The sequence below is a fragment of the Geotrypetes seraphini genome, chromosome 12 (assembly GCF_902459505.1).
Source record: "Geotrypetes seraphini chromosome 12, aGeoSer1.1, whole genome shotgun sequence".
In the NCBI taxonomy this organism is placed as follows: Eukaryota; Metazoa; Chordata; class Amphibia; order Gymnophiona; family Dermophiidae; genus Geotrypetes; species Geotrypetes seraphini.
The window spans coordinates 99,945,287-99,971,517 of NC_047095.1; the positions used below are offsets into that span (position 1 = coordinate 99,945,287).

The 26,231-nt window shown below is 43.7% G+C and overlaps 1 protein-coding gene across 1 annotated transcript in view; it reads left to right on the forward strand.

Moving 5' to 3' along the window:
- The window catches only part of LOC117346168 (vomeronasal type-2 receptor 26-like), an 89,149-nt gene extending 70,249 nt beyond the window's left edge, over positions 1–18,900 (forward strand). The window contains exons 5-6 of the mRNA XM_033915572.1: positions 13,108–13,234; positions 17,996–18,900. Of these exons, the coding sequence (XP_033771463.1) occupies positions 13,108–13,234; positions 17,996–18,900 (1,032 nt within the window). The remainder of the gene's footprint in view (positions 1–13,107; positions 13,235–17,995) is intronic.
- Positions 18,901–26,231: the final 7,331 nt, after the last annotated feature.

Below are 26,231 nucleotides of genomic sequence, written 5' to 3' on the forward strand. Positions count from 1 at the left end.
AAATAGAGAGGAGGTGAGTTTAGGTGGAAAGATAAGGAGTTCATTTTTAGTCATATTCAGTTTGAGATGGAGGTGAGACATCCAAGCAGCAATGTCATACAGTCAGGCTGAGATTCAGGCCTGAATTCCTGAAGAGATATCTGGTGTGGAGAGGTAGATCTGGGAGTCATCAGCATACAGGTGATATTGAAAACCATGAAAGGAAATCAGTGTACCAATAGAGCGGGTATATATGAAAAAGAGGAGAGGACCCAGGACAGAGCCTTAGGGAATGCCAATAGACAGTGGGATGGTAGAATATGAGTATCCACAATAACATACACTGAAATTATGATTGGAGAAATAGGAAGAAAACCAGGAGAAAACAGAAATTTGGGATCCCAGTGAGGACAGCATGTCGAGAAGGAGGTAGTGATCAACAGTGTTGAAGGCAGTAGACAGATCGAGAAGAATGAGAATAAAATCCATTGAATTTGGCCAGGAACAGATCATTAGAGACTTTAGCAAGGGCAGTTTCTATAGAATGGAGAGGGTGAAAGCCCGATTGAAGTGGGTCAAGAATAATATGAGAAGAAATAGCGGTGAACAGCACGTTTGCGTAATTTGAATACGAAGGGGAGGAGGGAGATGGGGTGGTAGTTGGAGGGGGATGTGTGATCTAGTGAGGGCTTTATAAGGAGGGGGTTTAACTATGGCATGTTTCAAGACATCAGGAACTATAGCAGTGGAGAGCAAAAAGTTGAAGATGTGACAGATGGGAGGGATTACAGTAAGAGTGATGGATCTGAGTAGGTAGGTAGGAATCAGATAAGAAGAACAGGTGGTGGGTTTGGAGGAGGAGAGAATGCAAGAAATTTCCTCTTCTATGACTTCAGAAAAGGAAGAAAGGAGTTGTTGAAAGGAGGTTGATAGAATGGACAGTTGGAAGGGGTGGTGGGGGAATTGACATGGTTGAGACTTCAAGGTGGGTCTTGTGAATCTTGTGGAAGAACTCTGCCATTGTCTGGGGAAAGTGAAGAGGGGATAGAAGGTGGAGCACTTTGAGTAGAGAGTTGAGTGTGGCAAACAGATGGCAAGGGTTGGCACTAAGAGAGTTAGTTAAATGGTTTGAGAGCGTAGATTGGAAGCACATCAGCATGAATTTGGAATGAATGAAATTGGAATATGTGCAGGATTTAAGTCAAAGACATTCAGCAGCTTGGGCACAGGAGCACAGGTAATGGATTTTGGGGGTCCACCAGGGCTGGGGTTTGGCACATCTTACATAAGAACATAAGACCATAAGATTTGCCACTGCAGGGTCAGACCAGTGATCCATCGTGCCCAGCAGTCCACTCACACGGTAGCCTTAGGTCAAAGACCATTGCTCTATTTTAGTCTAGCCTTCCCTGCGTATGTTCCATTCCAGCAGGAACTTATCCAACTTTTCTTGAATCCCTGAAGGGTGCTTTCCCTTATAACAGCCTCTGGAAGAGCGTTCCAGATTTCTACCACACTCTGGGTGAAGAAGAACTTCCTTACGTTTGTACAGAATCTATTCCCTTTTAACTTTAGCAAGTACCCTCTGGTTCTCTCCACCTCAGAGAGGGTGAACAATCTCTCCTAAGTCAATTCCCTAAGTCAATTCCCTTCAATATCTTTAATGTTTCAATCATGTCCCCTCTCAGTTTCCTCTTTTCAAAGAAGAGGCCCAGTTTCTCTAGCCTCTCATTGTACGGCAACTCTTCCAGTCCTTTAACCATTTTTGTCGCTCTCCTTTGGACCCTTTTGAGTAGTACTATTTCATTATGTATGGCGACCAGTGTTGGATGCAGTTCCAGGTCCATGGCCCGGTACAACGGCATGATAACCTTTTCAGATCTGTTTGTGATCCCCTTATTAATCATTCCTAGCATTATGTTGACTCTTTATGCCACTGCCGCGCATTGCTGCAGACGGTTTCATTTACTTGTCTACAAGTACTCCCAAGTCTCTTTCCTGGGGGTTCTCTCCAGACATCCTGTATTTGAGCATATGATTTTTGTTACCAATATGCATCACCTTTCATCTATTTGCCACTTTCCAGTCTTCTTAAATCTTTCCTGATTTGATTGACAGATTGGCTATTAGTTGAAGCAGTTCAGCTATAACCCCCTTCAGTTCCTTGATTACCCTCGGGTGGATGCCGTCCGGTCCTGGGGATTTGTTTTTAAGCCTTTCAATCTGTCTGCATACCTCTTCTAGACTGACCGTTGACCCTGTCAGTTTCTCTTCTTCACTTCAAGTTTCAAGTTTTTATTAGCATTTGATGAATCACCTATTTGAATTACTAAGCGATGAACAACCTGTCGGCTTCTGGTATATTGGATATATCCTCTTCAGTAAATACAGATGCAAAAAATGTGTTCAGTTTGTTGGCGATAGCTTTGTCCTCCTTTAGTACTCACTTTTTTCCATGGTCATCTAATGACTCCACTGCTTCTTTCATGGGTCATTTCCCCTTCATATACTGGAAGAATGGCTTAATTTTTTTTTTGTCTCTGGCTATATTTTCCATGAAATGGAATGGGCAAGGGTATCGCTAGAGGATGAGAGTTATAGGAGAGGGTAGCTTCATTGGTAGCTTCACTGGTAGACTTGTTTGACATGGTAGTAGAAAGGAGGGATGAGATAGTGGTAGAGAGCTTGTCAAGATCAATAGTCTGAAGGTTCCTAAATGTATGGGTCTGGTTTGGGGGTGGGAGAATGATGAGTTATGAATGTTAACAGCTGATGGTCGTAGATAGTAAGATTTGAGGTGCAGAATTTGGTGATAGAGCAATTGGAGGAGAGGATGAAGTCAAAGCAGTGCCTTTTCTGGTGAGAAGGGGTGGAGGAGCACAGCTGGAGATTATATGAAAACTTTAAAGCAAGAAACCTGGACGTATAGAAGGGTCATAGGCATGTGTGTTGAAGTCATCAAGAATAAGGGAGGGAAATGAGGATTCAAGAAAGAAGGAGAACCAGGAGTCAAAGTCAGTGTGGAAGGAGGAGAAGGATTTATGAGGGGGTCAGTAAATGACTGGTAGTCTGTGAGACAGTTGGCAAATAGATGGATGAAGTGATCTTCAAAGGAAGGATAACAATGAGATTGAGGAAGAAGAAGGGGTTAATATTTACAAGACGGTGAGAGTATGAGTCCAGAACCACCTCCATGACCATCTGGGTAAGATGTTGTGAGAAAAGGTACCCTCCATGACGCAGGGCAGCAACTGAAGCAGATTCTTCAGGGCAGATCCACGTTTTAATTAATGCTAGCAGGTGGAGCTTTCTAGAGATAAAGAGATCATAGATGAAGGTAAATTTGTTGGAGATGGAGTGGGCATTCCACAGGGCACATGAGAATGGCATGGAGGAATGGGGGAGGAGAGGAACAGAAATAAAATTGGTTAGATTGCAGTGTGATCCCCATGAGTTGGCTGAGGGATGATTGTGAGGACCAGATTAGGATTGATGTCCCCAGCAGAGAGCAAGAGAAGGAATAGGAGAATATGATGAGTGTGGGATAGGCATGGGGGCTATGCCATGGTCAAGATGCATATAAGTAGAGTGGGGATCTCTGAATAAAAGGGAGAGAGTGTAAGTTCATGTAAACCTTTTTTCCCTTCTCTTCCTATATTTTAAGTTCTTGTAAACCGTGCCGAGCTCCACAACATCCGTGGAGATGATGCGGTATATAAACTTAAGGTTTAGTTTAGTTTAGTTTAGTAGCTGTAGGTTTGAGAAAAGGGTGGGGGAAGAGAGGGGTGGTAAAGCTGAAAAGTGATTTGTGTGGTGGTGGGAGGTTAAGTGGCTTGTGATGGGGAAGGTCAGTAGGAGTAAGAGGAATTGGTAAACAGGAGTTATAGGTTAGCAGAGCAAGTGAGAAGTGCCTGTCTCCTAATTGAACAGTAAGAATTGTCCTGGATATGATGGTGGAAGATAGATGAGTGGTGCCAAGTCTCATAAGATGAAAGGAGGATACATTTTGTAAAGTAAACTCACCATGGAGAGTCCACATGTGAAACCAAGGCCATGTAAGTGCCATAGAAATATAAGAGTACAAAACATAAGAACATAAGAACATAAGAAGTTGCCTCAGACCAGAGGTCCATCCCACCCAGCGGTCCGCTCCCGCGGTGGCCCATCAGGTCCGCGACCTGTGAAGTGGTTTCTGACCACTTTTATAACCTACCTCAAGTTCTATCTGTACCCCTCTATCCCCTTATCCTCCAGGAACCTATCCAAACCTTCCTTGAACCCCTGTACTGAGTTCTGGCCTATCACATCCTCCAGAAGCGCGTTCTATGTGTCTACCACCCTCTGGGTAAAAAAGAACTTCCTAGCATTTGTTCTAAAACTGTCCCCTTTCAATTTCTCTGAGTGACCCCTAGTGCTTGTGGTTCCCCACAGTTTGAAGAATCTGTCCTTATTTACTTTCTCTATGCCCTTTAGGATTTTGAAGGTTTCTATCATGTCCCCTCTAAGTCTCCTCTTCTCCAGGGAGAACAGCCCCAGCATTTTTAACCTGTCGGCGTATGAAAAATTTTCCATACCTCTTATCAGTTTAGTCGCTCTCCTCTGCACTCCCTCAAGTACCGCCATGTCCTTCTTGAGGTATGGCGACCAGTATTGAACACAGTACTCCAGGTGCGGGCGCACCATTGCACGATACAGCGGCATGATGACCTCCTTCGTCCTGGTCGTGATACCCTTTTTGATGATGCCCAGCATTCTGTTTGCTTTCTTTGAGGCTGTCGCACACTGCGCCGATGGTTTCAGTGATGTGTCAACCATCACCCCCAGGTCCCTTTCAAGGTTACTTACCCCTAGCAGTGTTCCTCCCATTTTGTAGCTGAACATCGGGTTCTTTTTCCCTACATGAATGACCTTGCATTTCTCTATGTTAAAATTCATTTGCCACTTTTTTGCCCAGTCTTCCAGTCTCGTTAGGTCCCTTTGCAGGTCTTCACAGTCTTCCGTGTTTCTAACCCTGCTGTAGAGTTTGGTGTCATCAGCAAATTTGATAACCTCACATTTTGACCCCGTCTCCAGATCGTTAATGAATATATTGAACAGTAGAGGTCCCAGCACCGACCCCTGTGGAACTCCACTCGTGACCCATTGCCAGTCTGAGTATTGGCCCTTTACTCCAACCCTCTGTTTCCTGCCTGCCAACCAGTGTTTGATCCAGATATCCCCTTGCACCCCGTGGTTCCACAGCTTTTTAAGTAGCCGCTCGTGAGGTACCTTGTCAAAGGCTTTTTGGAAGTCAAGGTAAATGATGTCTATGGATTCCCCCTTATCCACCTGGCTGTTTATTCCCTCAAAGAAGGCACGACCTTCCCTTGCAGAAGCCATGCTGGCTTGCCTTCAGTTGTCCATTGTTTTCTATGTGTTCGCAGATTGTGTCCTTAACCAGTGCTTCCATCATTTTTCCCGGAACAGAGGTCAAGCTCACAGGCCTGTAGTTTCCCGGGTCACCCCTTGATCCCTTCTTAAAGATGGGCGTGACATTTGCTATTTTCCAGTCCTCTGGGATCTCCCCAGTTTTTAAGGAGAGGTTACATATTTGGCGAAGTGTCTCTGCTATTTCGTTTCTCAGTTCTTTTAGCACCCTTGGGTGGATGCCGTCCAGACCCGGTGATTTGTCGCTCTTCAGTCTATCTATCTGTCTGAGGACATCCTCTTTGCTTACCTCTAGTTGTACCAGCCTTTCGTCGTGTTCTCCGTTTATAATCACCTCGGGTTCTGGGATATTGGATGTATCCTCTCTGGTGAAGACTGACGAGAAGAATTTGTTTAACCTGTCAGCTATCTCTTTTTCCTCCTTTATCGCTCCTTTCCTGTCTCCGTCGTCCAGTGGTCCCACTTCCTCTCTGGCTGGTTGTTTCCCTTTCACATACCTGAAGAAGGGTTTGAAGTTTCTTGCTTCTCCTGCCAGTCTTTCCTCATAATCACTCTTTGCTTTCCTGACCTCTTGATGGCATTCTTTCTGGTGTCTTTTGTGCTCTTCCTGGTTTTCCTTTGTTGGTTCCTTTTTCCATTTCTTGAAGGATGATTTCTTGTCGCTTATCGCTTTTTTAACTGCAGGTGTTATCCATGCTGGGTTTCTAGTTCGATTTTTTGTGCACCCTTTCCTAAACCTTGGGACGTACAGGTCTTGTGCCTCGAGCACTGTGCCTTTAAGCAGTGTCCAAGCTTCCTTTACGGTCTTCACCTTCCCAGAGCTGTTGCTGAGCTTTTTTCCTACCATTTTCCTCATGTCCTTGTAGTTTCCTTTTCTGAAATTGAGTGCTGTCGTTGTGGTTCTTTTTACTTTTGCTGTTCCCATGTTTAATTTGTACTGGATCATGTTGTGATCACTGTTCCCTAATGGTGCTAGTACCACCACTTCCTTTGTGGGTCCCTCTATCCCATTGAGGATTAGGTCCAGAGTGGCATCCCCTCGCATTGGTTCCGTGACCAGCTGCTCCATGAAACAGTCCCTTATCGCCTCTAGGAATTTGGTTTCTCTCGTGCAATTAGAGTGCCCAATGTCCCAGTCTATTCCCGGATAGTTGAAATACCCCATAACCACCACCCTTCCACTTTTGCACACCTGCCTCAGTTCGGCCTCCAGGTCCAGGTCATTTGCTTCTGGCTGTCCTGGTGGGCGATAGTACAGCCCCAACTTGATGTCAGCTCCTTCCCCTCCTGTCAGCTTAACCCATAGTGACTCCAGACTGTCTGTCCTTATTGGTATTTCTGTTCTGGATGAAGGAAAGGGTAAAATATTTTCTGCTCACGCCACTGAAACAGAATGAGTGAATGGAGATTTATAAACCTTTAAAAGTACTGCTCCATTGTGCCTGGAGGAGGAATTTTGGCAGGGAATGAGTTGATCGCAGCGATGTGTAAAGCCTGGTTGGGTGAAAATCCTGTCAGTCAATGAATCAAAAGAGACAAGATGTGTATATTAGATGAAATGAAAGCCCTCATATTCCAAATAGAAACTAATTTCAGAATTCTTTTTTTAAAAGTAGATTTCTTAGAAACATAATGACAGATAAAGGCCAAATGGTCCATCTAGTCTGCCCATCCACAATAACCATTATCTCTTTCTCTCTCTCTAAGATATCCTACGTGCCTATCCCATGCCTTATTAAATTCAGACAGTCTCTGTCTCCACCACTTCTTCTGGGAGACTGTTCCATTCATCTACCACCATTTCTGTAAAAAAGTATTTCGTTAGATTATTCCTGAGCCTTTTACCTCTTAACTTCATCCTGTCATCTCATTCCAGCGCTTCCTTTCAAATGAAAGAGACTCAGCTCATGCAGATTTACGCCACATAGGTATTTAAACATCTCTATCATATCTCCCTTCTCCCACCTTTCCTCTAATATACATATTGTGATCTTTAAGTCTGTCCCCATATGCCTTATGATGAAGACCACACACCATTTTAGTAGCCTTCCTCCTAACTGACTACATCCTTTCTATATATTTGAAGTTACAGTCTCCAGAATTCTATACAATATTCCAAATGAGGTCTCACCAGAGTCTTATACAAGGGACATAAGGACATAAGCAGTGCCTCTGCTGGGTCAGACCAGAGGTCCATCCTGCCCAGCAGTATACTTGCGCGACGGCCCATCAGGTCAAGGACCCACATAGTAATTCTCTATTAGTACCCCTCAATCCCCTTTTCCTTCAGGAAATTATCTAATCCTCTATCTATACCCTTCAATCCCCTTATCCTTCAGGAATTAATCTAAACCCTTCTTGAAACCCTGTGGCGTACTCTGTCATATCACACCCTCTGGAAGTGCATTCCAGGTGTCCACCACCCTCTGGGTGAAGAAGAACTTCCTAGTATTGGTTCTGAATCTGTCCCCTCTTAACTTTTCTGAATACCTCCTCGTTCTTGTATTTTTTGAAATTTTGAAAAAACTGTCCCTCTCTACTTTCTCCATGCCCTTCATGATCTTGTAAGTCTCTATCATGTCCCCTCTAAGCCTCCTCTTCTCCAAGGAAAAGAGGCCCAGTTTCTCCAATCTTTTGGCATATGTAAGGTTTTCCATACCCTTTATCAGTCACGTCACTCTCCTCTGAACCCTCTCGAGTATCGCCATATCCTTTTTAAGCTACGGCGACAAGAATTGGACTCCAGATGCGGGCGCACCATTGCCCGATATAGTGGCAGGATAACTTCTGCTGTTCTGGTTGTAATACCCTTCTTGATTATAACTAGCATTCTGTTCGCCTTTTTTGAGACCGCTGCGCACTGCGCTGACGGCTTCATTGATCTGTCTACCATTACCCCTAAGTCTTTCTCAAGGTACTCTCACCCATTATCAGCCCCTCCATTGCATAGCTGTATATCGGGTTTCTGTGTCCTACATGCAAGACTTTGTATTTCTCTACATTAAAACTTCAACTTCCATTTATTCGCCCACTCTCCCAGTTTGTTCAGGTCCCTTTGTAAATCTTCACAGTCCTCTTTGCTCCTAACCCCACTAAATAGTTTTGTGTCATCTGCAAATTTTATAACTTCGCACTTCAGACATGTTTCTATGTCATTTATGAAAACATTGAACAGCAGTGGTCCGAGTACCGATCCCTATGGGACACCACTCGTGACCCCTCTCCAGTCCGAGTAGTGGTCCTTCACTCCTACCCTTTGCTTCCTACCCACCAACCAGTTTTTGATCCATCTATGTATATCCCCTTCCACCCCATGGCTCTTTAGTTTCCATAGAAGGTGTTCATGTGGTACCTTGTCGAAGGCTTTTTAGAAATCCAAGTATACAATGTCTATGGGGCTCCTTCGTCCATTCGCTTGTTTACTCCTTCGAAGAAGTGTAATAAGTTCGTTAGGCACAATCTTCCTTTGCTGAAGTCATGTTGGGTTGTGTTCATCAGTTTATTCTTTTCTAGATGCTCATCGATTCTGACTTTTATCAGTGCTTCCAACATCTTCCCTGGGACTGATGTCAGACTTACCAGTCTGTAGTTCCCTGGGTCTCCTCTTGAACCTTTTTTAAAGATGGGTGTAACATTTGCTATCTTCCAATCCTCTAGGATCACCCCTGTTTTCAGGGATAGGTTACAAACCTGCTGCAGTAACTCCGCTATTCCACTTTTAGCGCTTTCAATACCCTAGGGTGGATTCCGTCCAGGCCCGGAGATTTGTCAGCTTTTAATCTGTCTATCTGCTTGAGCACGTCCTCGAGGCTTACCTCCATGGATCTTAACTTTTCTGCCTGATCACCTTTAAAGATCCTTTCAGGTTCTGGCACCCTGGATGTGTCCTCTTTGTAAAAACTGATGAAAAGAACATGTTTAATCTATCCGCCACTTCTTTTTCCTCCTTCACTACTCCTTTCCTATTTCCGTCATCCAGCGGTCCCACCTCCTCTCATGCCGGCTGCTTCCCTTTAACATATCTGAAGAATGGTTTGAAATTTTATGCCTCCTTGGCTAGCCTCTCTTTATATTCTCTTTTTGCTCTTCTAACCACGCTCTTCTAACCATGTTCTTCTAACCATTCTTTTTGAAGCTTCCTGTGCTCTTTCCAGTTTTCCCCAGTTTTGTCCTTTTTCCACTTCTGGAATGACTTTTTCTTATCTCCTATTGCTTTCTTCACTTCCTTAGTTATCCATGCCAGCTCATTTGTTCAGTCCTTTTTGCATCCTTTTCTAAATCTGGGGATATACAGATTTTGCGCAGTGTTCACTGTGTCTTTAAATAAAGACTAGGCTTTCTCCACAGTCTGTGATTTCTTTAAGCTGTTCCTTAGTTTCTTTCCTACCATTGCCCTCATCGCTTCGTAGTTTCCTTTCTTGAAGTTAAAAGTTGTTGTGGTTCTCTTCCCCTTCGAAATCCCTGCATCGAATTTGAATTGGATCATATTGTGATCACTGTTTCCTAATGGTCCCACTACTTTCACTTCCTTTGCAGGTCCATTGAGCCCATTTAGGATCAGTTCCAGAGTTGCATTCCCTCTTGTCGGTTCTCTGACCAACTGCTCCATTAAGCAGTCCTGGCTTGCCTCCAGGAATCCGATTTCCCTAGCGCATCTGGAGTTTACAAGATTCCAGTCTATCCCGGGATAATTGAAGTCTCCCATGACAATGGTGTTACCATTTTTGCATTCCCTTCTCATTTCGGGTTCCATTTCTTCATCATTTTCTTTGGTCTGCCCAGTTGGACGATAGTACAGGCCCATTCTTAACTCAGGTGCATTCCTTCCTGGTTTTTTAACCCATAGTGATTCCAGTTTGTCGTTTGCTGCCACTGCATCCACTCTGTTCGAGTGTATGCTATCCTTGATGTATAGGGCTATTCCTCCTCCTTTCTGATCTGACCTATCTTTGTGATAGAATTTGTACCCCGGCAGTACTGTGTCCCATTTGTTTTCCTCATTCCACCATGTTTCAGAGACCCCAGTGATGTCTAGGTTCTCTTTTATGGCCATGACTTCCAATTCCCCCATTTTGTTCCTTAGGCTCCTCGCATTTGTATACATGCAATTTAAGCCCTAGTATTTTCTTGTCTTCATTTCCTTGTCCTGTGCTACATCCTTCTTATCATCCTTTTCTTGCCGTGTCAACTCTTGGTATTTGTCCACTTTATCTTCCCCCTGAGTTTTGTCCACTTTATCATCCCCCGGGTTATGTTCTTCTTATCATCTTCTTGGTCCGTCAACTCTTGTTGTTTGCCTGAAGTGTCTTCCCTGGATTTTTCTCATTTGGTATCTTCTCAGGATACCTTCTTCCGAACCATCAACTCCTGGTAGACTGTCAGCTTTCCCCTTCTTTTTAATTTAAAGCCTGGTCTATGCCTCTCTTGAAGTTGTTTGCTAGAAGTCTTGTCCCAGTTGTGCTCAGGTGTAGTCCGTCCCTCCTGAAGAGCTTGTTCTTGCCCCAAAATGTAGTTCAGTTCCTCATTAAGTGAAATCCTTCCTCCTCACACCATCTCCGCATCCAGGCATTTATTGATTGTAGGTCCGTCTTTCTCTTCACGTCTGACCTTGGTACTGGTAGGATCTCCGAAAATGCTATCCTCTGAATCCTCAACTTCAACTTCCTTCCCAGCATCTTGAACTGATCGATTAGTGTGTTCCTGCTGTAGTCCCTCCTACCGACATTGTTTGTTCCGATGTGGATCATCACTGCAGTCTCTTATGTCTCTGCCCCTTCTAGGATCCTTTCAATTCTGTCAACTACATCTTTCGTTCTTGCTCCTGGAAGGCAGGTCACCAGCTGATCATCGCTCCCTCCTGCGATGTGGCTGTCTACTTGCCTTAGGATTGAGTCAACCACTAGGATTGCAGACCTTCCCTTTTTCAGACTTCGCTCTGAATGCAGGTCTGTGTCCTTGGTGTGCTTTACTGCTTCCCCTTCTGGGCCCCAGCAAGACCTTGTATCCCCTTCCTGTGGAGTTCTTCCATGGGCTTCTTCTTCCTTGGGGTCCGATTTCTCTTGTCCTCCATTCTTTGTGGGTGTATTTTAGTCCTTCCTAAGGTGTTCTTGTTCTCATTCTTCCACCCTCCTGTAGGCCTCTTCAATGAACTCCTCTAGCTCCCTGACTTGTTCCTCGAGCCTCTCTCTCTACGCATCTTCATTTATCCTGAGCGGGTCTTCTGTCCTGAATGGGTCTTCCACGATGTAGAGTCCCTCCAGTTTGTGAATCCTGTACTTCAGTCGACTAACTTTTCAGCTCCTGACACCGACTGCATACCTATGACAGCCTCCCTGAGGGGAGGTAATCGTACATATGGCAGTCCATGCAGTACACTGAGAATTTCATCCTCTGGATTCCCTCTGCTTCTATTGCTGTCCGCCTATTTGAAGTATTCTTTATTAGTGTACTGGTGTGGTCTCTTCTGTACCCACTTCTTCCTTGTGTGTGTGTGTTCCTTCTGTGTCTGCCTCCCCCTTACCTTCTGTGCCAATGTGTGTGTATTCCTTCTGTGTCTGCTTCCCCCTTACCTTCTGTGCCTGCCACTTCTTTGCCTTGCTGCCTTTTGCTTGTGTGTGCTGTCTTTGCTCTACCTTACCTTACTTTTGCTTGTGTGTGTTTGTTTCTTCTGTGCCTGCTTCTTCCTTCCTTCTTTGCTTGCTACTTCTTTACCTTTCTGTCCTTCCCTGGTGTTCTTGGATGAAGTGACTTGGCCCTTTTTGGTTGTAGTGACTTGGCCCTTCTTGAGGCCCTTCACAAAGGCGCTCTTGTTAAGGCGAGCACCTTTGCCACTCGCCTTCGTCGCTCGCTGAATGGCTTTGCGCCGTTGGCTCCTCCCCTTTTAAGGGGGAGCTTGGTGCTGCCCCTGACGCGGTGGGGTGAGCGGAGTGAACTCTTGCCTCTGCCCCAAGCTGTCGGTTCTTGTCTGATCCTTTCTGCCTCCTTCTCAGCGCTTCCTGCCAATGCTTTTCCTCCCTTCCTCTTTCAGCACGCTGCTCCTCTTCTCTTTGTGCATCAATACCTCCTTTTTCCTACTGGCTATACCTCTTCCTATGTATCCTAGCATCCTTCTAGCTTTTTCCATCAACTTTTCAACCTGTTTGGCTATCTTAAGATCATCACACCCAAGTCCCACTCTTCTGTCATGCACATAAATTTTTCACCCCCTAAACTGTACTGTTCCTTATGGGTTTTTGCAGCCCAAATACATGAGCTTGCATTTATTAGCATTTAATTTTAGCTGCCAAATTTCAAACCATTCTTCAAGCTTTGCTAGGTCTTTCTCCTTGTTATTCACACCATTCTGGGTGTCTACTCTATTGCAGATTTTGGTATCATCCATAAAGAGACAAATCTTACCCGACAGCCTTTCAGCAATAATGAGTATAAAAATGTTAAAAAGAACATGCCCAAGAACAGAACCTTGAGGCACACCACTGGTAACATCCCTTTCCTCATATCTTCATTGACTACTACTTTCTGTCATCTTCCATTTAACCAGTTCCTATCCTAGCCTGTCACTTTGGGGATGATTCCAAGAGCATTCAGTTTATTTATTAGACATCTGTATCAAAGGTTTTGCTAAAATCTAAATATACCACATCTTCCCAGAATGGCAACTCTTATGTTCTTACGATACTCAAATTGATCTCTTATTATTAGGGTCCTCCACAGTCCAAATGCAGCCTGAGCTGTCCTCCAGGCTTCAGGAAATTGACTAGTAAAGAAAAGCCCATCTGCTGCTATGACTGTATTCCCTGTCCAGATGGAGAGATCTCCAGCCAAAGTGGTGAGTGGTATGTGGCACGTTAATTGCCTGTGGATTGCTACACATTATAAAGATGTTTAATCCAAAGGAAAATGGATAAAGCTAACAAAGGAAGTACACATTATAAACCCATTTATCCCCTGCATTTTGAACGTTAAGTCTTATATTTTCAATTTTAGCCAGGCTTTTGTGTTTAAGTTTAGTTAAATTTTTAATCTTTTTCATTTTCCTGATATTAATATCTATAAATTCATATTGATATTTTAACTATTCTATTTCCCATACAATATAATCATAATACTTCATTTTCTTAGATCTTTTGGGGATTTTGTTACCAATGTTTTAAATTTTCCCTGGGATATTTTATTCTTTCCTTCCTTCTTAATATACTGTATATCTCAGTTATATAAGTGATGTCTTCTCTTGGGTGCTTTAATTAGATTGTGAGCCCATTTGGGACAGAGAGGATAGCTCAAAATACCTATGTATTAGTACGGTAAACTACTTAATACTTATGTTCAAGGGATATATCAAATGCAATACATCCAATTCAAGCCAATCCTTATTGTAAGCCATAAAATTTGTATGCTCACCTCTAAAATATGGAATATGGAAGATACACACATCTTTATAGAATAATGTATTGCTAGATTTTTGCCCTTTATATACATTGAACATAAGAACATAAGAAGTGCCTCTGCTGGATCAGACCAGAGGCCATCATGCCCAGCAGTCTACTCGCGTGGCGGCCCAACAGGTCCAGGACCTGTGTAGTAGTCCTCTATCTATACTCCTCTATACCCTTTTCCTCCAGAAAATTGTCAAATCCCTTCTTGAACCCTAATACCGTACTCTGTCCTATCACGCTCTCTGATAGCGCATTCCAGGTGTCCACCACCCGTGAAGAAAAACTTGGATTAGATTGAGTAGTTAAGGGCACTGAAAACCCACAAAAAAATTCATGCACTGAGCTATTATATAAATGGCACTTTGAGTTCTTTGCTGTCTATACATAGAATAGTGCTTAGAGTCAATTTCCTCACCAAACTTTGGTATGAGGAACCACACCAACTGAAAGCTGGTGTAAATCTTGGTGTGTAAATTAGATGTGTATCCCTGGTGCTCAGTAATACTGCATGCATTCTTTGTGAACACCCTTGATCTGCCTATGCCCCTCCCATAGTCACTCCCCCTTTTGAGCTGCACCCTATAAGATTTGCACTTAGCAAGATGTATGTGCAAATCTAAATTGTTGCCAATTAAAGCTACCCAAAACTGATTGTACCCACCTGTACACCACAACAATAGCCCTTATGCTTCCCATGCAGAACACTCCTGTTTATATTCCCCTCCCCCAAAGGATGCTGATTCAAAAGATTCTTCAACAGGACTCTTGCCTTACAAGCAGGGATATGGAACAACACCCTAAGTGACCTAATCCAGAATTCACTAACAAAGCACATATTCAGAAAATCACTAAAAACACACTTATTCAACAAATTTGTCTGGCCCTCCAAAATAGCTCAACACCTACCACTTCTTACACGTTTCCCCTCCCACCTCCAATGCTGTCCAACAACATAACCTTAACTCACTTTTATCAGCACCTTATTGTACATTGTCTTGAACTGAAAGGTATGACGGGATATAAATAAAGCTATTATTATTATAATAGGAGTCACCATTATGTAGATACAATTGATTTTGGGTGGTTTTTTTAGAGGACTCACCATATAATATTAGTGAGTTATGGTAAGATGTGTACCTGAATCATTTTATGTGCAGTACCTCTCTGCTCTGCTGAGATGTCAGTGCGGCCATCTGAAGCTGTCATACAGACTGGTATATAATGTTTCTTTTACATCTTTGGATGGTAGAAGAGGGTCAGTGAACCCTGGTAGACTAAGGGGTAATGCTTTAATTCCTCTAGTGGGCATTCGGTCAGTTTGGATACCCTTTGTCCCTTATTAATTTTTAAAATAGGTCTAGCCCCAAACATCTAAATGGTGCCCTGGATGTTTTGTTAAATGTTTCATCATCACTACCAAGACATTCAAATCCTAAACCAATACAAAATATGCCTTCAAATTTAAATGAATAGGAGATGAAGCTTAGAAAAATGTCTAAAATATGTTTTTTGAAAATAGTGATTTGGGCATTTTTAGTGAGAAAAACATTCACATGATACTTTATACATTTATTTTATGGTTTTTTTTTTATGACCCCCATAGTGATATAGATGTGATTCATACTCATAGGGGATTGGAATCCTGATGTAGGCAGTATCATTGAAGCACTGTCATTTCAAATCAAGCCTCAAGTTCTACTATATCAACATCACATTATAATAAAGATATTAGATCAGATATTCAGCACTATTTAACCTACTGGGAATGGCTCAGGGCCAACAAAACAACACAACAGCTATTTCACAATATTCGATATTCAGTAGCTATCTCCAACTAAACATGCCATTTAGCATATAGCCCTGTGACCTGTTATGTCAGTGACATAGCCGTTAACTGACAACATTCAGAGGCTTGACACCTAAGGGCTAGATTCACTAAGGACACTGATCATGTCCTGACCTCTTTTCAACCACGACCCGATTCACTATCCTTACTCCCGATCCAATCTGTGCCTGATCCAATCCGTACATGCAAATAAGGAAAAATGCATGTATAAGTAGGAAGGCAGCGATTCATTAAAACAACGAAGGAACACCGATTGGGCTGTCCAATCCTAACTTGAGTGACTGCTGAGGACCAGTTGCTCACATCACTGCCGACTGTCCTGCCATGAAATCCCAACATCAAAAATTAAAAAACAATCAAAAGCGCCATGCTTTGTTGCCATGCTCTCAGTTCTCTGCTGCCCTGCTCCATTAGCCCAGTGCAAAGCTAGTAGCATATCAAGGAAACCAATGCTAGCTGCATGGTCATGGAGGAAGGTCATGGAGGTAAGGAGGAATAATGGAAGAAAAGAATTCCCTCTGGCGACCAAACTCCATTACCTGCTCTGAAGCCCCTTTTAAAAACTCTGCGAGCCCATGCTTTTCACTCATGCTTTTAATCTGTGCTTTTAACCCACTGGTTAAAAGTGGGGGCTGCACTATGGTGAAGGGGGATGGAGAAAGCGAGCGGCAGAAAAGGGGAAAGGGAAGGGGGAGAGTGGTGATTAATGATAATAATAACTTTATTTTTCAATATCACCAACACCCAAAAAGTTCTAGGCAGTTCACAGAATAAAGAGGGCTGGACAAAGCACACAGAAAAGCAGCACAATCTTTCAATAGTGAAAAATACAATAGGAAACTATGAAATAGTCATCAATCAAGTAACAAATTTTTTGAACAAATAGGTCTTAACCAATTTTCTAAAGGCGCAATAAGGTGCAGATAGTTGAATCAGGTCATCTAACCATACTTGAACTTTACCTGCTTGATAAGCCAAAGATCGATCAAAATATTTTTTTATAATGGCAATTTTAGGGATTAGGAAAAGTAAATATACCAGTATGCCGAGTAGGCCTAATTGAACGGTACAATTCAAAATGAGAGAGGAGATATAGCAGAACTAATCCAAATAACATCTTATAGCAAATACAAGCAAATTTGAAAAGTACTCTTGCTTCCATTGGCAACCAGTGCAGCTGCAAAAGTCTCAGAAAAACTCATCGATCCTCAGAATGAAGCACCTTAAAAGTACAGTTCCACAAAACTGGATGAATTCTGTGCAACTCAGAGTAAAATTAAATTCCTAAAGAGGGAAGTCAGGAAAGCAAGTACATGTGCAGACCATCTATAGGCAAAGAAAACGGTCTGTGCATGCGTCAGGACTATTCTTCAGTGATCCGTGTGGTCAGTTTGGGGTGTGCCTCCGTTCTGCATCATTTGCATGAGGATCCATGAGGTTAGTGAATCTAGCCCTAAGTTCTACAGCCAGGTAAACCCACCTGGATATTGGCTTAGCTGAGTAATCCTCGGTTGATTAAATCTAAACTGAAAATTCAATGCTAGTCACTGGATACAGTGCCAGCATTGAATTTCCTGTTTTGCCATGGACTGTTGGGAGACAGCCAGTGATGTCCTGTGTTCTGAATATTGGACAAATTTAATTTATGAACTTATCAATGATTATGGTGCTGGCATTGAATTTTATATTTCATCACAGGCCATGAGAGACAGATAGTCACCTCCTGCAGTATGAATATCAGGCAGATTGAATTTATAGACTCATTCCATGGGACATTGTTGCACCTCACTGTTTTACTTGCTATTTCATAATCATGGGGTTTGTTTCTCCTTTTTTACTTTTACCCAGATTTAGGTACCAGGAAGTTCTGCTTTATAGAATACTATCATAGTGTGGATGTAGTGCCTAATTGTGGGTGCCAGCACTTACATATGCTGAAACCTGATATAAATGGCAATGAACAATTAATGACAATTGGGCATGTAAATGAACCTGATTTGACAATGCACCTAACTTCTAGGAATATACCTTGATCCACCCATTTCCTCCCATGGCCACACCCATTTTGAGTTGTGTGCTATAAAATTAAGTAGTCCTTGTTATACAACAGGACATAACATATATTCATATCAACCCAAATGAGTTATAAATAATGCCATGTATTGATTGCTAACAGCTCATTAACTAATCTGTTTATGCATGGAATTGCATCAAAATACGGGTGGCCTAGTTAGGATCTGATGGTCACTGTTTAAATATTGATGCAGTTTTGGAAACACGGGTACATTATTCTTTTTATTTTTTTCAGATATGGAAAACTGTATAAAATGCCCAGAGAACCAATGGTCCAATCAGAACAGAGATGCCTGCATCCCAAAAATGATCACATTTTTGTCTTATGAGGAGCCTTTGGGAATATCTTTGACTGTTGTCAGTATGGTCTTCTGTTTAATCAGTGCTTTCATTTTCAGAATCTTCATTAAATATCGGCATACTCCCATAGTGAAAGCAAACAACTGTAGTCTGAGCTATGTTCTCCTCATTTCCCTCATGTTCTGCTTCAGCTGTTCCTTAATATTCATTGGTCATCCTGATAAGCTGACCTGCATTCTTCGACATATTGCATTTGGTATCATATTCACCATTGCCTTATCCTCAGTACTTGCAAAAACCATCACTGTGGTCATTGCCTTCCAAGCCACCAAGCCCAAAAGTAAGCTCCGGAACTGGATGGGTCCCATTTTGTCAAATTCTATAGTCCTTTGCTGTTCTCTTCTTCAAGTCCTTCTATGCCTTATCTGGATATGTACTTCTCCCCCATTCCCATATCATAACATTAAATCTGTAATTGGAACAATAGTAATTGAATGTAATGAAGGGTCAATAATTGCATTTTATTGTGTTATGGGTTATTTGGGTTTGCTTTCTGGTATCAGCTTTCTTTTTGCTTTCTTTGCAAGAAATTTACCAGATACGTTCAATGAGGCCAAACACATTACCTTCAGTATGATGGTTTTCTGCAGTGTCTGGGTTGCTTTTATTCCAACATACCTGAGTACCCGAGGCAAATACATGGTAGCAGTAGAGATATTTGCTATCTTGGCCTCCAGTGCAGGACTGCTTGGCTGCATTTTTACCCCCAAATGCTACATGATCCTTATGAGGCCTGAGAAGAACAATAAGAAGTACCTAACAAGACATATAAAGTCTTAAAAAGTCTGAAAATGATGATATTTTCATTAAAAAAAAACCTAAAGAATACAATTCTAAATAAAGCAATTTGTGTTTGGTTGTTCTGTAATTGCATTCATCTTCAAAAACAGTAGACACATATTTGAATATGTTTAAAGTTCATATGTATAATCTGTAATTGCAAAAAAAAAAAAAAAATGGGGGGAGAAAAATTCAGCCTTTAATATAGATAAAGACTCTGGCATGATGGCATAGGAAACCCTGTAGGTTTGGTGATCATTGCACTGTCCCAAACAAAAGGAAATATTAAGCTTTATCAAAATTTAACTCCATCTAATAAAGAAGGTCTCCAATATACATGATCAGTTGTATATTTTCTCTGAGAAAAGAAGTGAGGTGACACTTTTAACATTTGATAAAATAATATCCATACCATATTTTATTAAATAATATTTTATACTTTCTTTTAATATTATACTTCATTGTAAAGCAGAGAGATGCATTTCTAAGTGCATACCTTTAGAGGTTAATGATTAGACAAGATACAAACTATTACTGACTGTTTCATTCTAGAAAAAGAGATAATTCCAGTTAACATTACTGGTGATCTCCTCCATGCACATAGAAATTGTGCTCTTAATAGAGGTTATTAGAGTTACCTGAAATAAATAGAGATTATTAGAGTTACCTAATAGATGCTGGCACTGTCATCTAGACCAGTGTTTTTCAACCTTTATACACCCGTGGACCGGCAGAAATAAAAGAATTATTTTGTGGACCAGCAAACTACTAGGACTAAAATTTGAAAAACCCCGTTTCCGCTCCATCTCTGAGAGCTCGGTCACCTCAGTAACTATAGAAAAATAGACAAATATAGTGCAAAATATAGACAGCAGATATAAATTCTCAAAACTGACACGTTTTGATCACTAAATTGAAAATAAAATCATTTTTCCTACTTTTGCTGTCTGGTGATTTCACGAGTCTCTGGTTGTGATTCCTTCTGTCTGTGTATCCTTTCTTTCATTTCTTTCTTTCTGCACTCAGGCCCTAGAATTGTCCCTTTCTATTCCCTCTCTCTTTCATTCCTATGTCCTTAGTGCCCCCAGTGCCTCCTTCCCAAGTCCTTAGTGCCCCTTCCTATGTATTTAGTGCCCCCAGTGCCTCCTTCCCATGTCTTTAGTGCCCCCAGTGCCTCCTTCCTATGTCCTTAGTGCCCCCAGTGCCTCATTCCCATGTCCTTAGTGCCCCCAGTGCTTCCTTCCCATGTCTTTAGTGCCCCCAGTGCCTCCTTACCATGTCTTTAGTGCCCCCAGTGCCTCCTTTCTATGTCCCTCTTACTGCCTTCCACACTTTGTCCCACCCCCACCCCCGAAGCCAGCCTGCCTGCCTGTCTACCTCTCTCCCTCCCTCCCTAGCTAAAGCCAGCCTGCTTGTCTGCCTAACTCCTTCCTTCCTTCCCTGCTGCACAAAAAAAACCTCCCTCCTTCCTTTCCCCTGCTCTTATTGCCCTGCTGCTGCAGCTAAAGCCGACAGGAAGTCTTCTTTCCGACGTCAATTCTGACGTCGGAGAGGACATTCTGTGTCAGCCAGGCAGCGATTGGCTGGCCCAGAACATCCTCTCCAACATCAGAATTGACGTTGGAAAGAAGACTTCCTGTCGGCTTTAGCAGTAGCAGCAGCAGGGCGGTAAGAGCAAGGGAAAGGAAGCAGGGAGGCTTTTTTTTGCATGATAGGTAAGGACAGGAAATGATCGCCAGTCACGTTGTCCCGAAGCTGTGTGTGGGGACAATGGGACAGGAGGTCTGAAAACGGTCACCTTCATCTTGCTGGCTCTGCGCGGACCGGCAGAAATTTCCTGCAGACCGGCAATGGTCTGCGGACTGGCGGTTGAAGAACAGTGATCTAGACATTGGGACACTGGATCATCTGTTGTTCTATTGTCCTTTGATACTCAACTTTTGGAAGTCAATATGGGGAAAGATTAATAACATATTGGAAGCATCAATTCCACTGACATATGAGGTGGTCATATATGGAACACTATTACATATTAAGCCCCCATGGGCCAATATAAATACCATCTTTTCCTAATTATGACCAGGATAGCTATGCAGATGATAACCCATAATTGGAAAAATTACGATCGCCTGAATTTTCCTTTCTGGTGTGCAAATTGCCCCCCAGACTCCCCGACACGATCGGGGCAAGAGGGAGCCCAAGCCCTCTTGCCCTGCCGACTCCTCAACTCCCTGACAATATCGGGCCCCAAGAACCTCCGACCGCCCCCCAGCCGACCTGCGACCCCCCTGGCAGACCCCCACGATACCCCACCTCCCTTCCTCGTACCTTTGTTTAGTTGGCCGGACAGACGGGAGCCAAACCCGCCTGTCCAGCAGGCAGCCAACGACGGAATGAGGCCGGATTGGCCCATCCGTCCCAAAGTTCCGCCTATCAGAATAGGCCCGGGAGCCTTAGGCCTCTCCTGGGGGTGGGGCCTTGGGCACATGGTTGGGTTGGGCCCATGTGCCCCAAGCCCCACCCCCAGGAGGGGCCTAAGGCTTCCGGGCCTATTCTGATTGGCCCAGGCGCCTTAAGCCCCACCAGTAGGAGGGGCTTTGGGACGGATGGGTCAATCCAGCCTCATTCCATCATTGGCTGCCTGCTGGACAGGCGGGTTTGGCTCCCGTCTGTCTGGCCAACTAAACAAAGGTATGGGGAAGGGGGGTGGGGATGTCGTGGGGGTCGGCCAGGGGGGTCACGGGTCGGCTGGGGGGCAGTCGGAGGTTCTTGGGGGGTGGTCATTGGGGGCAGGGGGTTTGCGTTGAGGGCAGTAGGGCCTGGGATCCCTCCTGCCCGTAATGTAGTGCGGGGTGGGGGTAGGGTCGCCGTGGCCAGGAGGGTTTGGGCTCCCTCCTGGCCCAAACAACTAGCGGGGGGGTTCGCCAGGGCCAGGAGGACTTGGGCTCCCTCCTGGCCTGAACAACTAGCGGGGCGGGTCGCCAGGGCCAGGAGGACTTGGGCTCCCTCCTTGCCCGAACAACTAGCGGGGAGGGGGGTCGCCAGGGCCAGGAGGGCTTGGGCACCCTCCTGCCTGGATCGTTGTTGGGGGGGGATTCTGTAACAGGTGTTGTTTTTGACAGACACCGGTTACAGAATCCAGCTTTTAGGCGAAGGACTGGCTCCTCCTTCGCCTAAAAGCCCTTCTGTTGGACGTATATGGCCTAGGCGTGTTTTTGTTTCATTATGGCTAAAAAGTGTAGACGTGCTGTGGGGGTACTTGTAGACGTAGTGGGGATTGGGCGTTTAGGCAGAGGAAGGCCATAATCAAAACATGGACGTTTGTTTTGGTTATGGACACTTTCCCTGTTTCTGGGTTGAACGTTTAGGGACTTAGGCCAAAAGGGGACTTAGACACTTTTTTTGATTATGCCCCTCCACGTTTTTATGTTTTGATTAATTTTTATTGATTAATCATTGGGTGGGTGAGTGGGAAAATGGTTGTTCATGTATATTTGTACATATTTGTATTTTGCACTTTTGATGTGTGGAAAATCAATAAAGAATTTAGAATTACCTGAAATAAAGGGGTGCTTTTATTAAAGCATGCTAACCAATTTAGCATGTGCTAAAGATTAGCATGTACTAAATCCTTTATATTCCTTTATATTCCTATGGGCATCTTAGCATTTAGCGTGTGGTAATCTTTAGTGCACGATAAATCAGTTTGTGTGCCTTAATAAAAGGACCCCAAAATGAAGAAAAACATGATGTCATATATAGTTAAATTATTTAATAAAGTAGATATTTACATGGTAGACATACATGTTGTATAACCTATATGCTTCAGAATAAGAAACAAAAGTTACTGTTTCATTTTAATGCACTATTCCTCAATATAGTATGACCCTTCTGCATTCCACCTTCCTCAAAGTTTAAGCCCTTCCTCCAAGTCCAAGTCACAGAAGGACAAAGTGCTTTGCTATAAATGATTCTATTCATAATATTGGAAAACTCATCATAAGGATCATAGGTGAAGAGCAATTATATAACTAGAGACCAATATTTATATGTGTTACACAAGTAGATGTCTAGAATTCAAGATCTTATGTTTGTACTGTATGTGCAAACATTTCCATAAAAAGGCTATTGACAGCCCAGCCTTACATTGCTAGCTGTCAGCATTTTCTGTTTGCCTAACCAATATCAGCAAAAGCCTATGGGAGATTATCTGATCTTGGGGGATGTCAGTGCAGATACACCATCAGCCTCAGAATGCCTAAATTACATCTAAATTATCAGTGCTAAAGTCTGGTGCTTAAGATGGACAGTAGCTCCAGCTGCATGTTCTGGCACAGATAGTTATAGTTAATCAGAAGCCATTGTCAAGAGTGATACTGGAAATTAACAGTAACTCCAGTCTATGAGGGACAGTTTCTCTCTCTTTTCTTTTCCAGTTTCTCACGCCCTACACACCTTATTTACCATTGTTTCCAACAGTTTACAAAAGATAGGGGTACTTAACAACAATAGATTCTATTTTTAGAACAAGTCTCAAACTTAATCTTAATCTCTCCCTGGACCCATTAAGAACATAAGAACATAAGAATTGCCACTGCTGGGTCAGACCAGTGGTCCATCATGCCCAGCAGTCCGCTCACACGGTGGCCCTCTGGTCAAAGACCAGCGCCCTAACTGAGACTAGCCCTACCTGCTTACATTCTGGTTCAGCAGGAACTTGTCTAATTTTGTCTTGAATCCCTGGAGGGTGTTTTCCCGTATGACAGACTCCAGAAGAGTGTTCCAGTTTTCTACCATTCTCTGGGTGAAGAAGAACTTCCTTATGTTCGTATGAAATCTATTCTCTTCCAGTTTTAGAGAGTGCCCTCTCGTTCTCATTACCTTGGAGAGGATGAACAACCTGTCCTTATCTACTAAGTCTATTCCCTTCATTACCTTGAATGTTTCAATCATGTCCCCTCTCAATCTCCTGTGTTCGAGGGAGAAGAGGCCCAGTTTCTCTAATCTTTCACTGTACAGCAAATCCTCCAGCCCCTTAAACATCTTAATCACTCTTTTCTGGACCCTTTCAAGTAGTACTTTGTCCTTCTTCATGTAAGGTGATCAGTGCTGGATGCAGTACTCCAGATGAGGGTGCACCATAGCCTGGTACAGCGGCATGATATCCTTCTCTGATCTGTTCATGATCCCCTTCTTTATCATTCCTTTCATTCTGTTCGCCCTTTTCGCCGATGGCTTCATCAGCTTTTCGATCAGAACTCCCTTTCCTGGGATGTCTCTCCAAGTACCGCCCCCGACATCCTGTATTTGTGCATGAGATTTTTGTTACCTACATGCATCACTTTACACTTATCCACGTTGAACCTCATCTGCCAAGTTGATGCCCATTCCTCGAGCCTGATTATGTCACGTTGCAGATCTTCACAATCCCCCTGCTTCTTCACTACTCTGAATAACTTCATATCGTCCACAAATTTAATCACCTCACTTGTCGAACCAATGTCCAGATCATTTATAAAGATGTTGAAGAACACGGGTCCAAGCACCAAGCCCTGTGACACCCCACTGGTGACGCTCTTCCAGTCCGAGTATTTTCCATTTACCCTGGTGTAACAAGGGGGAATGGTTCGCCCCGAGTGCAGCCTTAGGGGGGTGCACAGCCGGCCTGGACCCTGTTGCGCTCCCACCCTCCCAGTGAGAGCAGCAAACCTCCCTCCAGTAGCATCAGCTGCTTCGCGGCTTTCTCCTCCCTGTACCGTATCACTGATAACATCATCAGTGACGCTGAACCGACAGGAGAAAGCCGTGAAGCAGCCGATGCTACTGGAGGGAGGTTTGCTGCTCTCGTTGGGAAGGTCGGAAAGATTCACTTGGGGGGGAGAGATAGGAGGGTCAGCGGAGGTTCGACTGGGAAGGGAGAGAAGCAGTCTGCCTCGGTGCTCCATTACCTTCTTCAGGCAGCAGCAGCGTTTACAATTCGCTGCTGTTGCCAGCTTCAGGCCTTCCTCTCTACTGGATCCTGCCTACTTCCTGTTTTCATGAAGACAGGACCCGACAGAGAGGAAGGCCTGAAGCCGGCAACAGCAGTGAATTGAGAATGCTGCTGCTGCCCAAAGAAGTTCAGGACACCAGGCCTTGGGTGACAGAAGGAGGAAAGGGAGCAGAGGGGGAGAGAATTGGGGAGAGTGTTGCTCTACCCAACTGGAGGGAATGAAAGGAGATGCCAGGGCTTGGAAGGAAGAAGAAATGCCAGGGCATGGAGGGAAGGAGGAAGGTATGCCAGATCAAGGGAAAAGGAAGGGGGAAAGGAAGGAGGAGATGTCAGAGCATGGAGGGGGAGGGAAAGATGGAAGAAAAGGAAAGGAGAGAGATGCAGGGAATCAGGGAAGGGATGATGCCAGAACATGAGGTGGGAAGGAAAGAAAGGAGAAGAGAGAGATGCCAGAGCATAGGGGAGGGGGTGGTGACAGAGAGAGAAAAATGGAGAGGTGACAGAGTTGAAATCAATCATGTACAAAGGAGAGAAGGGGGCATGGGATAGATAGTTTATGGAAGGAGCATAGAAAGAGGGAAGATGCCATATGGAAGAGAGAGAGAGAGGGTGCACACTGGATAGAAAGAGCAGAGAGGGAAGTGAATGGAAGGGGCGAGATAGAGGGTGAACAGTAGATGGAAGGGGTAGAGAGAGGGAAACAGACACTGAAAGGAAGTGTGGGGGAGAGGAAGGACAGCTGCTGAATGGAAGTGTGAAGGAAAGGGGGAGCAGATGCTGGAAGGAAGTGGGGAGGAGAAAGAAAAAAGGGCACATGCAGGATTGAGGGAAGAGGATAGAGTTAGTTTACTGGAAGAGGTGGCAAGCTATAGGTAGACACAGTGAAAGAGGGAAATTTAGGACTGAATAGTAAAAAAGAATTTAGACAAAGGCAGAAAATAAATTGAGAAGGAAGACCAGGGAAGAGCAGGAGGAAGGGAGCGGAGAGAGAGATGGCAGAGCAGGGGGGAATGAGAGGAGACAGATACCAGACCAATGGGGATGAAAGGAGAGATGGGAGTGGAAGGCATATAGTTTCTGGAAGGGGCATAGAAGGAGAGAAGATGTCATATAGGGGCAGAGAGATGGCAGACAGTGGATGGAAGGAAGAGACTACCAAGAAGATGAGGAAAGCAGAAACCAGAGAAGACAAAGGTAGAACAAAAATTTTCTATTTATTTATTGCTTTAGAAGACGTGTGTCACTGTTTCTGTGGTATTGCATTGTATGCAGAGTCCAGCTTCTTGTTGGTTCAATTTAACTTTTGTCTATGTATTTCTATTTTATCCCCCCTTTTACA